The sequence below is a fragment of the Vulpes lagopus genome, chromosome 15, assembly GCF_018345385.1.
Source record: "Vulpes lagopus strain Blue_001 chromosome 15, ASM1834538v1, whole genome shotgun sequence".
Lineage (NCBI taxonomy): Eukaryota > Metazoa > Chordata > Mammalia > Carnivora > Canidae > Vulpes > Vulpes lagopus.
In genome coordinates, this window is record NC_054838.1 from 21040977 (window position 1) to 21055280 (window position 14304).

Below are 14304 nucleotides of genomic sequence, written 5' to 3' on the forward strand. Positions count from 1 at the left end.
AATAAAGCTGGAGGAATGAAAAAAAAAAGATATCACCTCTAATTTATGCTTCTCTCTATAGGGGGAATTATGTGGTATAGAGGGAGAGGCAATGTATCCTGACATGAGATTCCAATTTAAGAAAATGTATTAAGGGGTGCCTGAGTGGCTCGGTTGGTTAAGTATTGACTCTTGATTTCAGCTAAGGTCCTGATCTCAGGGTTGTGATTTCAAACCTTCAATAGGCTCCACAATGGGCATAGAGTCTACTTAAGAAAATCAAAAAACAAATGTATTATTAGTTTATAAGTTCATTCATTAATTTATTCACTTATGATTTTCTTCTCTTTTACATTGGTCCTTATTTATTTATCCATTTTTCACTTATTCCTCAACTGTTGCTCTATAATCATCAGACATTATCTGATTGGAGGGCCTATAGTCTGTCTGATGTGGATGGACAGAGTCATTGACAAAGTTGCTGCTTTAAGGAGCTTAGATTCCATGAGGGGAAAGCAAATAGATCTGAAAGAGGGAAAGGTTATGGGAGAGATATAAGCACAGGGCTGTCAAATTCAGTACAGGTAAAAAAAAATAAAATAAAAAATAATAAAAAATAAATAAAAAATAAATTTAAAAAATTTAAAAAGATAAAAAAATTCAGTAGAGGTTGGCAAAACCAAAGGCCTACATATTTCAGGATCTCCCATATGCAAAGAACATACCAAGAATCCTAAAGTCTAATACTGACTACTTAAATATTGTAGCTGTTGGATTAGTCAGGGATCTCCAGAGAAACAGAACCAATAGGATATGTATATATAGGGATTTATTATATTTATTAGAAGGAATTGCTTCTCACAATTATGGAGACCCAGAATTCCAGACCCAAGGGAACTGATGATATAGTTTCAGCCCAGATTTAAAGACCTGAGAACCAGGAAAACCAATGGTATAAGTTTCAGGCCAAGCCTAAGACCAAAAGCAAAAGAAGACTAATGACCTTACTTAAAGACAATCAGAGATTTCTTTCTTTTATACTTGGACTTTTATTCTATTCAGGAATTCAATGGGTTGGATGAGGCCCACCTACATTGAGAAAGGCGATATACCTTACTCAGTTTACCAATTCAAATTCTAATCTCATCCAGAGATATCCTCACAGATACACGCAGAAATAATATTTAACCAAATATCTAGACACTTTGTAGCTCAGTCAAGTTCATATGTAATATTAACTATCACAGCTGCCAAACTTTAAAACTTGACTTCTCATACATGATGGGGAGAGCTCTGGCTCTTGACAACATCAGAAACTAATCACCTGAGCTAAACTCGTAAACTGGTAAAGATGTGATATATAGCCCATGATGAACCCCTTTGCCCCTTTTTCAGAATTGTACAGGCCCATAACCAGAAGTCCAAGTATCATGTCACCCAATATCTGGAAGATCATTCCCTGCTCCTCCAGAAAATAATCTCACCCTGTAGTGATATTTGACATTCTTTGGGCTTCTTGAAAAGAGACCATTTTTCTGTGTCTCAAGGCCATAGAAACAGTTGATTAATGGATAAGATCCAAGGTGGTCCTGGCAGGTGTTGGCCCAATATATCAGACTAAATGATTGATCATTGATTCTATAACTTAAAGTGTGGTGCTAGCTTTCTCTGGATTGATTCTCTTCTCCTCTGGTGTCTGAATGGTTATACCTCCAACACCAAATTTTCCAGGGCTTCTAGCTCTACCCAAGACTCAGGACTTAAGCCTAAAGAGCATCTTGAAGAGCCTGCGACGTATCTCCTTTGTCTTGATGGAGTAGATAATAGGATTGAGCATGGGAGGCACAAAGAGGTAGAGAATTGACATGAGGATATGGACAGCATGAGGCAGACCGGCACCAAAGCGATGAACAATGGACACACTCACCATGGGTACATAGAAGATGAGCACAGCTAGGATGTGGGACACACATGTGTTCAGTGTCTTGATACGCTCCTCCCGGGAAGCAATGGCAATCACTGATCGCAAGATTAGTACATAAGAGATGAATATGAGTGCAGAGTCCAGGCCAAAGGTGAATAGCACAATGGAAAGTCCATAGTGGCTATTGAGGGAGACATCAGTACATGCCAGCTTAATCATATCCACGTGAAGGCAGTAGGCATGAGAGAGGATATTCTGGGGGTGACAGAAGGGCAGTCTGTACAGCAGCAGTGGGAAGACAAGAATGAGGGCAAAGCTTCGGAGGACAATACACAGGCCCATTGCCACAATGCAGGCATTAGTGAGCACTGTAGCATAGCGCAGGGGGTTGCAGATGGCCACATAGCGATCGAAGCTCATAGCCAGAAGGATTCCAGACTCTGTCCAAGAGAAGAGATGGATGAAAAACATTTGGGCTAAGCAGGCATTAAAGGAAATCACCCGGGCATGGAAGCAGAGAGCAGCCAGCACAGTTGGCAATGTGGAAAAGGACACTCCCAAGTCATTGATTGAAAGGAGAGACAAGAAGTAATACATGGGCTGGTGCAAGCTCTGCTCCTCCTTAACAATGAGGAGGATCAAAGTGTTTCCCACAATGGAGACAGCATAGAATAGAAAGAGAGGGAAGGATAGCCAGGATTCCATGGACTCCATTCCTGGGAAGCCTGTCAGTATAAAGGTGGGAGCATCAGAGGCATTGATTCCGAAGGTACCCATGAGAAGTTGGGGACAGCCCCGCTTTTTGGAGAAATTACAACTTGTGTCTAAGACTACCGTTGTTCCTAGGAAGGAAAAGGAACACAGAAGTTTATAAATTGTTATTACACATAGATGTTCTTGCTAAAATACACTGGGAGGATGAGAATTAAGTCCAGGTTTTCTTGGGAGGCAGTTACATGGCTTGAACTAGATTTCCCTAATCCAGTTTCTACCCTGAGGTCTGTACATGGTCTACAGCCCGCAATTCAGCTGGAATAGTCCATGCGGGACCCTGGGAAAATCAAAACGTCTCAGGAGGCATTGGAAAATACTAGTTAAGAGCATGGCACCAGAGAAAATCCTGGGTTTGAACTCCAGTGACATTAGATAAATTTCTTTTTTTTTCTTTTTTCTTTAAAAAAATTTATTTTTATTTTATTATTTTAATTTTTATTTTATTTATTTTTTTAAGGATACAACATATTTATATATTATGAGCCAGGCATTGAGTAAATTTCTTTACATAATTGTCCCACTTAATTTTCACAACAATCTTATGTAGTATGTAGTATCATAATTTTTCCCATTTTACAGAAAAGCAGAAGTTAAGCAATTTGCCCTGGATCAGAGAAAGAGCTGAGTTAAATTCAAGTTCTGAATTTTGATGCTTTCCCACTGCACAAACCTGGGTTTCCTCTGCTGAACAAGCCCTGACTTACAAGGTCTTTGAGGGCTGAAGATTTTTTTTTTTTAATAAATTTATTTTTTACAGGTGTTCAATTTGCCAACATATAGAATAACACCCAGTGCTCATTCCGTCAAGTGCCCACCTCAGTGCCCGTCACCCAGGCACCCCCACCCCCGGCCCTCCTCCCCTTCCACCACCCCTAGTTCGTTTCCCAGAGTTAGGAGTCTCTCATGTTCCGTCTCCCTTTCTGATATTTCCCACTTATTTTTTCTCCTTTCCCCTTTATTCCCTTTCACTATTTTTTTATTCCCCAAATGAATGAGACCATATAATGTTTGTCCTTTTCTTAAATTTTTAGATAAATTTCTTAAACTCTTTTCCCTGTTTCTTTACTTTTAAGACAGGGATAAAAGAGAACTGCTCTATGGGTATGGATACATGCATACGTAAGATAGAAAGAGAGAAACAAAGAGAGGACAAGACAGAGAGAACTTGGACTTGGAACAGGTCCTGCCCACTGTAAGCATTATAGAAGCACTCACATTATTGTTATTATTTTAAAAGCATGTTTAGATGGAAGATAAATATTATATTGTGCTTTCCAAAAGCACAAAAGTTATTGAGTATATTCATAATAAACTTAAATATCTATTTTTAAACATTTGTTATCACAGAATAGATTGTGGTATGGACAAAGCAGAAATAACTTGCAAAAGTTTGAGAATTATTGAGAGAAAAATTATAACACTGAAAACATTCTATGCATTACCTTATTTTTTTTCTTTGTGTTGTTAAGGAATAACATTTTTCATTTCCATAACAGACCATTGTTTTTCAACTCAGAGTGTGTTAAAGTTCAATAGGAGTAGACAATTAGAAAAACTGCCTTACACCAGCCCAGATGAGGTTGTGAGGAGGGTTGATAAATGAGTAATCTATGCATTTGCCATTCCTTGCGCTGTGGAATTTCAGAAACAACCATTTGGGGAGGGAGTTACATTTAGGAATATTTCATAATGCCCAAAACCCTTTGCATACTCTGTGATAGGGGGCTATACCTATTAGCTTTGGAATTTAGGCATTAGAGGCCCTCTACTTCTCATGGCTAGTTCCTAATACTTGAGTGGAATTACTCACCACTGAGTAACTTATTATTTTATGTCCCTTTGCCCAGGGGGACTTTCTTTCTCTCTGTCATAAAGCCAGCAATACATCAATGAACAATCAGATTAGAGATACATGAGTCAGTCTCTTCTTGAGCACTCACCACTAGATTCATTCCATCACGTCACATGTTCCACTCTAAGGAAGTCTAAAATTGTCTTAATTGTAAAAGCCTGGTGCTGCAGAAGGTCAGTTTCCGTATATCCTTCCTGTCCTACTTAGAGATATTCGAGTTCAATTGAATGTCCTACTCTGTTCCTTATTTTCGGTGTTCATGCAAAGCAGAAGGTGGACCAGAAGATGAAGAGAGACATGATAAAAAGACAAAGAGAGAAGAATGGAAAGGCAGGGAAGAGATAGAGAGCAGGAAAGAGATAGAGATACGGAGATAAAGAATATAGAGGAAATACTATGGAAATAGGAGAGTCAAGGGAGGGGAAAGGGAATTCCAGACCAGAGAATGAACTTTAGGAAGACAGTAATTAGAACATTATACATGGAGAGGAAGAAAGAGGACAAACAAGGCCAAGAACACTTCTTGAGAATATTGAGAACATCATATGCCAAATGCTCCACAAGGATGGGCTCTGTTTTCCCCAAGCTAGGCCAAGGCTGCCAAAGACCCTATACATACCACATTTCATGGGAGCTGCCTGTCAGGCTCTGAGCAGTAAAGTGGCTATGGTAAGCCATTAATTATCCTCCAGCCAAGCCCTGCTGGGAATAGATTATTCATGGCTGGATCCCGGTGGACACTCCTTACTGTCTGTTCCCATGGTTGATTCAGATCTGCTTGCCAAAGCCAAGGGAATAGCTCCTCTCCTCCCAGCTGAGCAGGGCTTACCTGCCCTGTGTCTTTATGGCTTCTGAGATCCTCTTAAGGGCATTCTAAGGTAGCTCTAGTAGATAAAGGGTGTGAGCTCCAGGGAGCCCAGTGTTAGTAAATGGTATGCTAAGAATATAACTCATTCATCCTGATCTTCAGCCCCAAGATTTCTTTTTTCCACACCAAGTCCCCACTCCAGGGCCCTCTTCTTAGGAGACTTTGAAAGTCAGAATGCATGGCTGGCTTGGGTCATAGGTGATAGAAATGCAATAAACATCATCAGTGATACTGGGTGTTTGCAACGGTCCTTAAGCTCCATCAAGAACTTTATTAGATTTGTCCCTTTCTATTCTAACACAACCACATTTAGAAAGAAATATCCAGGGGCACCTGGGTGGCTCACTGGTTGAGCACCTTCCTTCAGCTCAGGCTGCCTTGATCCCAGAGTCCTGGGATTGAGTCCTGTATCAGGCTCCCCATGGGGGGAACCTGCTCCTCCCCTTGTCTATGTCTCTGCCTCTCTTTGTGTCTCTCATGAAAGAATAAATAAAATCTTAAGAAATAATGTCCACTTTCCATTTTACAGATGAGAAAAATAAGTGCCCAACGGGATAAATTAGGTCCAAAGCAATACCACTGAGTGGCAGGGCTGCATCCAAACATAGACTGTTCCTTTATTCACTTAACATTTTCAGAAAACTTAGTAGAATTTTTCATCTAGCAATGACCCTGGAACATGCATCATCTACTTGTTAATCACTACCATCTTAATCTCGCCCCCCCCCGCCCCTTATCCTTTCTTTCATATTTGATTATCTTGTCTTTGCCTTTCTCTGTGCAATCTACCTCAATAATAACTAGAGAAAACAGAAGAAGAAAAAGCATAAAATAAATTAAAACTGTTCTCTCTCATCCTATGACTGGGAGACAAACCTGACCCCTTCCTCAGTACCCCTAATCAAACCCAGGGCTTACATCTCCTTTGTGTATGGTGTCACATCTATGGTGTTGCAAAAGCAGCTGCATCCCAGGCTGTGGAACTTTTAAGTTTCAAAGATGATGTGATTCTATAATTTCCTTTTTACAATTTTGCCATTATCATATAATTCACACTCCGTAAAATTCAGTTTTTAAGTGTACAAGTCAGTGATCTTTAGTGTATTTGCAAAGTTGTGCAGTCATCACAAATATCTAAGCACAGAATGTTTTCATCACTCTAAAAAGAAGTTTCATTCTACTAGCAGTGACTCCCCGTTCTCATTTACCCTAGCCTCCTGGCAACAGCTCATCCACTTTCTGTTGTTTTGGGCTTAACTATTTCGAACACTTCAACTAAATGTAATAAAATGTGCTGCTGATTGCATTTGGCTTTTTTCACTTAGCATGTTTTCAAGGTTCGTTATGTATCAGTGCTTCATTTCTGAATATAATTTTCTATTGTATACACAGACCACATTTTGTCTATTAGTTATTTGATGGGTATTTGGATTATTCTAATTTTGGGGCTACAAATAATGCTTCTTTGAATGTTAAATGTATAAGCTTTTATGTGAAAATATGTCCTCAGTTCTTTAGAGTATTTACTACCCAGAAGTAAAATTACCCAGTCATTTGGTAGCTTTATGTTCAACTGCTTGAAGAAAAGCCAAATGGTTTTCCAAAGTGGCTTCATCAATTTCCATTTCACCAGCAATGTTTGAGGATTCTGATTACTCCACATCCTTGCTAACATTTCTTATTTTCTGTTTTTTGTTTTTTTTTAAATCTTGTTTTGTTTTCCTAATATGTGTGCAATGTTATCTCATAGTGGTCTTGGTTTGCATTTCCCAAATGACTGATGAAGCTGAATGTGTTTTCATGTGCTTAATGCCTCTTTGTATGTCTGTTTCTGCAGAAATGTCTATTCAAATCATTTGCCCATTTTTAAATTGGTTCGTTTGACTTTTGGTTGTTGAGCTGTAAGAGATCTTTATATATTTTGGACATGAAGCTATTGTCAGATATATGATTGCAAATATTTTCTCCCATTTTGTGGGTTGTCTTTACAGTTTTATGACACTGTCTTTAGCACAGAAAGTTTGTGTTTTATTAAGTCCAATTTATCTATTTTTTTTTGGTTGCTTGTGCTTTTGGTATTATACCAAAACAACCAGTGTCTAATACACCAATAATTTTCCTCTAATGGTGTTATAGTTTTACGCTTTACCTTTATATTTTTAAATCTATTTTGAGTTAATTTTTGTATACAGGTTGAGAGGAGGATCCAACTTCTGCCTCTTTCATGTGGATATCCAATTATCCTAACAACATTTGGTCAAAATATTATTATTACCCATTAAACAGTCTTAGTACCACTGTTAAAAATCCACTGATCATATATATTATAATATATATATGAGTTTATATATATATATGAGTTTACTTGTGAAATGTTAATTCTTTTCCATTAGCCTATATGTTTACCCCTTACATCAGTACCATCCTGTCTCAATTAATCTAGATTTGTAATAGAGAGAGCAGACAGCATGGGAATCTGAGGTACTGTTTCCAGTCAGTAGCAGAATTTTGGAGAAAGCTCAGGCGTGGACAATAAGAACCAAAAAGAGTTTTCTGATTTCACTAGGAACGATAGGCAAAGGCCCACTATTTTCTAGTCCTGCTTCCTTATTAAGGGCACTGACATTATCAGCTGTGGCCTGAACATTTCTAGGCATCATTAACTATTTTACCTAAACTATGTTGTCCAATTAGTTGTCGCATCTTGTAACATTCCTTCAAATTGTTTTGGCATATCATTAATACCATATCTGCCTAAGAGTAGACCTTCAACATCTGAATTACTAAGAGACTACTTATTGGACCCTGCACAAAAATCTGCCACCACCCAGTCATTCCGTCCCTCTATCAACAGAGTGATTTTTAAAAACCAAATCTTCCTGCTTAATTTCTTCAAAACAGACAGTTCTCCCTTAGTTTAAAAGCTAAATAATGACAGAGATATGTATAATTCTTCAGGTATTCTCTCTACTTCTTATGACCTATTAACTTTTTATCTGGAACATCTAATTCCTTCTAGTCCTCAAATCTTATAAGGGGAAGTGCAACTTTCTACAGTTTGGGGAAAGTGGATGCACTGTGACCTACTAATGGACATGCTCATGGGCTACCACCTCTTCTCATGGTCTCTTCGTTCTTGTTCTTCATTAAGTAAATAATGGACTATATTTTATTCATGTCACACTGCAAAACTATGCTTGGAAAGTCACCACTTACCTCAACATTACTAAATACAATAGATTCTCAGTCCAGAGACAGATACAATTGACTTTACTTCTTTCTTGATTTTTTTTCCTCCTTTCTTGGACCAATAATGGCACTCTTTCTAGGTCCTCCCCATATCTTGATCCTCATATCAGTTTCCTTTACAAATGGCTCTCCCTCTGTTGTCTCCTATTAACACTACCCATCGTTCTTTTCTAAGCTAGCTTCAGTTTTGACTCTATATACTCTCTCTGAATGACCACGGAAAACCAACCAGATTTTTGCTATCTTTGAAACACATTAATCAAATAATCTGTATATTCTGCTCTAATTTATTTCTTTTCCAACTGACTACCTGGCATGTTTATTTGACTGTGTCATGGGAACTTTAAAATCAAAATTCCCAAAATATGAATATAAATTTTTTTCTTCATAGATTCCTCTTCTCAGTGCGTAGCATGAATTTGATAGCTAAGCCAGAAACCTAACTATCATTTCACACTATCATCCTTTCTCTCATGCATTCTTCATATCTAAAAAGTCACTAAAATCTAAACATCTGTTTAGTACAAGTAGTGCAGCAAGCTCTAATAGAGCAGTGGGTATTTGAAATGGCAGTTAAGAGGAATGACGTAGAAAATTAACTTTGTCAAATAAAATAATTGCTTGGTAAAGCTAAAGTATGAAGCTGTAAATTTACATTGTGTTAACCTGTAGATATTTGTGATTTTTTTTCTCTAGAGTATCAAGCAATCTTAGAGCTAACCTCAGAAAAGCTAGGTGATAAGAATGGTTCAGGACAGATACCACCAAGGAGCTTGAAGATGGAAGAACAAATCCTAAGTAGCCATAAAAACCATCTCTGATAGAAAGAAATTTGAAAAAAAGAGAAATTGAGAGATCAGTTTTTATGACATTAATTTTAACTATGTTAGTATTATGATTATAAACTTAGCCATAAAAATTCAGTCATGTGAGAAAAAAATTTAATTCAATTTCATGCATTCTCCTGTTCTTTTTTGGTGCATTACCCCTCCTATAAACAACAATTAGAGGGGTAATTTCAATAACTGATTCAGGGCAAACCACTTTATTAATTACATCACCACATATCACCTAGAGTTTTCTTTCCTTGTGTTACACATATTTATTTTAAGAATAACATGTGGATTTAGATTGCATTATTTTGGCAGTATCTGGAAGTTCTAAAATTGAATATATTGTTGGGCTCTGCCAATGGGAGCCATTAGATGTAGACTGGAGGTCAGAAGAAGGAATTTACTTTTCCTGTTAGCTTTCTCCTCCTGTCATTGTCACTCAAGCTACTGTTTTATCCTTAGCAACAGCAGTTGATTCTGACAAAAGCAACTGGTTCCACTCTGTTTTGTTTTGTTTTGTTTTTTCTTTTCCCACACTTACCTCCAAATAGTCTTGTCATATAATTCACATTTACCAGCTCCAGCTCTCAGTGGTCCATTCTTGAAAGTCTGGGCCCTAGCTCTGTGGGCACTCTCCTTTAAGCTTCTATAACCAGAATCTCCTTTTTCACACCAGAAATTAATTCCAGCACTTACTGAATCTCTATTAAGGCAGAGTACCAGGGTATTCAAATTCCTTCCACTCATAGCTATTGGTATAAAAACAAGGGTTAACAGAACTTAGTTTTATAAAAATTAACTAAGAGTGAACCTTGTCTCATATCATCGATATTGATTTTTGAATATATAAATTCATTGAAGAAAAAATAAGAAAACCCATATAAATTCTATTAAAAGCTTTATATTAAAAATAGCCTTATGTTCAATAATTTATGAAATTAAAGGTTTTCTATATTGTTTGTATTAATGTGTACTTAAAATAATTGTTATTGTAGAACATCTTAGTACTCAGAGCCTAATGATTAAAAAAAATAAAATAAAGAATTCAAATTTGCATACAAATTTTCATTGCAAACAATGAAAGAAGAGTGATCATCACAAGATATTTAAGCGCAGAAATTAATATGTAAGAGAATGGACCAACTTCAGGAAGACAAAGCAACAATGTTAAATTTATGACATTTACAGGGCAGCCTGGGTGGCTCGGTCAGTTAAGCGTTCAACTTTTTTTTTTTTTTTTGGAGTTCAATTTGCCAACACATAGCATAACACCCAGTGCTCATCCCATCAAGTGCCCCCCTCAGTGACCGTCACCCAGTCACCCCCACCCCCCACACACCTCCCTTTCCACCACCCCTTGTTCGTTTCCCAGAGTTAGGAGTCTCTCATGTTCTGTCACCCTCTCTGATATTTCCCACGGATTTTCACTCCTTTCCCCTTTACTCCCTTTCACTATTTTTTATATTCCCCTAATGAATGAGACCATATAATGTTTGTCCTTCTCCAATTGACTTATTTCACTCAACATAATACCCTTCAGTTCTATCCATGTCGAAGCAAATGGTGGGTATTTGTCGTTTCTAATGGCTGAGTAATATTCCATTGTATACATAGACCACATCTTCTTTATCCATTCATCTTTCGATGGACACTGAGGCTCCTTCCACAGTTTGGCTATTGTGGACATTGCTGCTATAAACATCGGGGTGCAGGTGTCCTGGCGTTTCATTGCATCTGTATCTTTGGGGCAAATCCCCAGCAGTGCAATTGCTGGGTCGTAGGGAAGATCTATTTTTAACTCTTTGAGGAACCTCCACACAGTTTTCCAGAGTGGCTGCACCAGTTCACATTCCCACCAACAGTGCAAGAGCGTTCCCCTTTCTCCACATCCTCTCCAACATTTGTTGCTTCCTGCCTTGTTAATTTTCCCCATTCTCACTGGTGTGAGGTGGTATCTCATTGTGGTTTTGATTTGTGTTTCCCTGATGGTAAGTGATGCGGAACATTTTTTCATGTGCTTGTTGGCTATGTCTATGTCTTCCTCTGTGAGGTTTCTGTTCATGTCTTTTGCCCATTTCATGATTGGATTGTTTGTTTCTTTGCTATTGAGTTTAATAAGTTCTTTATAGATCTTAGATACTAGCCCTTTCTCTGACAGGTCATTTGCAAATATCTTCTCCCATTCTGTAGGTTGTCTTCTAGTTTTGTTGACTGTTTCTTATGCTGTGCAAAAGCTTCTTATCTTGATGAAGTCCCAATAATTCATTTTTGCTTTTGTTTCTCTTGCCTTCATGGATGTATCTTGCAAGAAGTTGCTGTGGCGAAGTTCAAGCGTTCAACTCTTGATTTTAGCTCAGATTATGATCAACTCTTGATCACAATCTCATGGTCCTGAGACTGAGACCCATATGGGCTCCATGCTCAGCACAGAGTCTGCTTTGGATTCTCTCTGTTTCTCCCTCTGCCCCACTGCCTCCTCCCACTCTTACTCTCTCTCTAAAAAGCAAAAAATTATGAGAGGTATGGAAACCTTGTTCATTTATTTTTAAATAGATAATAAATGAGTGGCAGAAAATTTCAAGTCTGTTTACATTCCATAGGATACACTTAAAAGACTGATGTATTTTTATCTTAAAAATATCAGTATTCATAGTATACTGTATGTTATATCTTTTTCTAATATTTAAATATTAAATGACAATTTTTAGATGTCAACATTTTTGAGGAAGTATATACTATTTCAAAAATTTTTGGAAAGTACCTAGGCAAAAAAGTTTGAAGACCACTGGTTTGTATTTACATGAGAGAAGGTGTGCCTAGGTGGCTCTGTAGATTGAGATCTCACCTCTTGGTTTCAGTTCAGGACATAATCTTGGGGTGGTGAGATTGAGCCCCATATGGGGCTCCTTGATCAGCATGGGGTCTGCTTGAGATTCTCTCTCCCTCTCCCTCTGCCCTTCCCTGACTGTCTTGTGTGTGCTCACTCTTTCTTTTTTTTTTCTCTCAAATAAATACATCTTTAAAAAGAGAGAGAAAACAAGCATGAATAAACGAAAAGAGTACAGCACTCTGAAGGCTTTGATGCAAACCATGGTGTCAAGGCTCGATAGATGGGTAATATCAAAGAATCTGAGTGCATCTGGCTAGAGAACTGATGGCTTCACTCCTAAGATGAGCTCTGTGGGTGTGAAATCTGCAGAGTAGCACAATGCCCGTGCTCAGAAGAGTCCTGTGTTAGATTTAGTATACTGCTGCCATGTTCTTAAAATTCTTACTAACTTATTTTTGAACTTATGAAGTCTCATGAGACAATGGAGCCTAAGCCTCTCCACTGCCATTTCTTACCACCATATTTATATGTATATGGCATTCATGATGCCATGTGTACACAAAATACCATGGACCACTACACATGGAAATTCAGAGACGTATCACAATTAAGAGTGAAAACAGAGAAAAAGAAGAAAAGGGAAGGAAAGAGAAAGTAAGAAGGGAAACATAAAACTTACTACATTTTATTTCAACTTTCCTTAAAATTCCCTATGGAAAATGTTCTTTCGTCATTTCTTTCTCTTCCTTCAACCTCTCCTTATTATCTCCCTAAGAATGAGCACCATGAATCAAATCTCTAGAGAAATCAGCCTTGGGTTTTTATAATCAAGCATCAGAGAGAGAGTCAACAAGTAACCTCACCTACAAAATCCCTTGATCTGAGAAGGCTGGAACTCAGAACTAAGCTGAAGATACTCAGTGAGCTCACAAAACTGAGGGCAGATTGGACTTTTGAACTCAGATTCCACACTCAGCTCCCATCATCCCCCAAATCACATCCATACACCCGTGCACAAGAATACAGCTTTCACATCCCTAAAAAGAAAAACCACTGCATTCAGGCATATATCACCTGCACCAACTGTTGCTCTACCACATACTCTCCTGCACAGCCCCACATTCACATGTGACACCCATCACAGAGCTCCAGCCTCAGCATGCTCAATCTGTGAACACATGTCACTGGAAACAGGTATGTTTTTGAAAGTTTACAGAAAAAAATATGTGAAAAGAAAGAACTCAGAGTTCAATTATTAAAGCCTAGGTCTCCAAGGCATGATAGTGACCAAGAGCCAAGGCTGAGTGGGATGAATTTGGAAGGATGCCCACATTCCACCCAGAGTGTTGCTCCAGTTCAAAGTCATTTTCCTATTGTTTCCCTGAAAAACAACCTTATTTGTACCTAGGCTTTCTGGTATCTTCAGAGTGGCAGAGTATCTTACAAAGTAGTAGCTTCCTTACAGTAATCTTTGGTAATCTTCCTTTACCGGCAAGAATAGGCTGGAAAGAGAGGACAGAAGAAGGTTATAGTGACTCCAGCTCTCTACCCCACCACCCATCCTTTTTTTCCTCCAGTGGCTGGGGCCATCAGTGAAAGTCCCCTGGAAAATAGGAGCAGCTTTCACTAGTATCTGTCTCTTTGAAGTCCAGATAATGAATAAAGTGATTGCATTAGATACTGATATTGGGATATCTGGCAAGGAAAAGATAGGAATTCAAGTATTGGCCATATAAGTGAGGCTAAGTGAGGTGAAAACACCAAACTTTGAATCGGGACACTTAAGACGTAATTTCAAATCTGACAGTAACATACTTTGTGATCTGGAGTGCATTAGTTTATTTCTCTGAACTTGGACTTCCCCTTGGTAAAACAGAGGTAGAATAATTATAACACTCTATATCATTCCAATATGTGGCTACAGGAAAAAGAGCTTGCACAAATGAGGAAGGTGTTATTTTTGGTGTCCAAACATTTTAATCCCATATACTTAAC

The 14304-nt window shown here is 38.1% G+C and overlaps 1 protein-coding gene across 1 annotated transcript; it reads right to left on the reverse strand.

The window, feature by feature from the left end:
• Positions 1–1732: 1732 nt before the first annotated feature.
• On the reverse strand, positions 1733–2680 carry LOC121476122 (olfactory receptor 51I2-like). Its single transcript, XM_041729864.1, has one exon. The coding sequence runs from the start codon at positions 2678–2680 to the stop codon at positions 1733–1735; it is 948 nt and encodes a 315-aa protein (XP_041585798.1).
• Positions 2681–14304: the final 11624 nt, after the last annotated feature.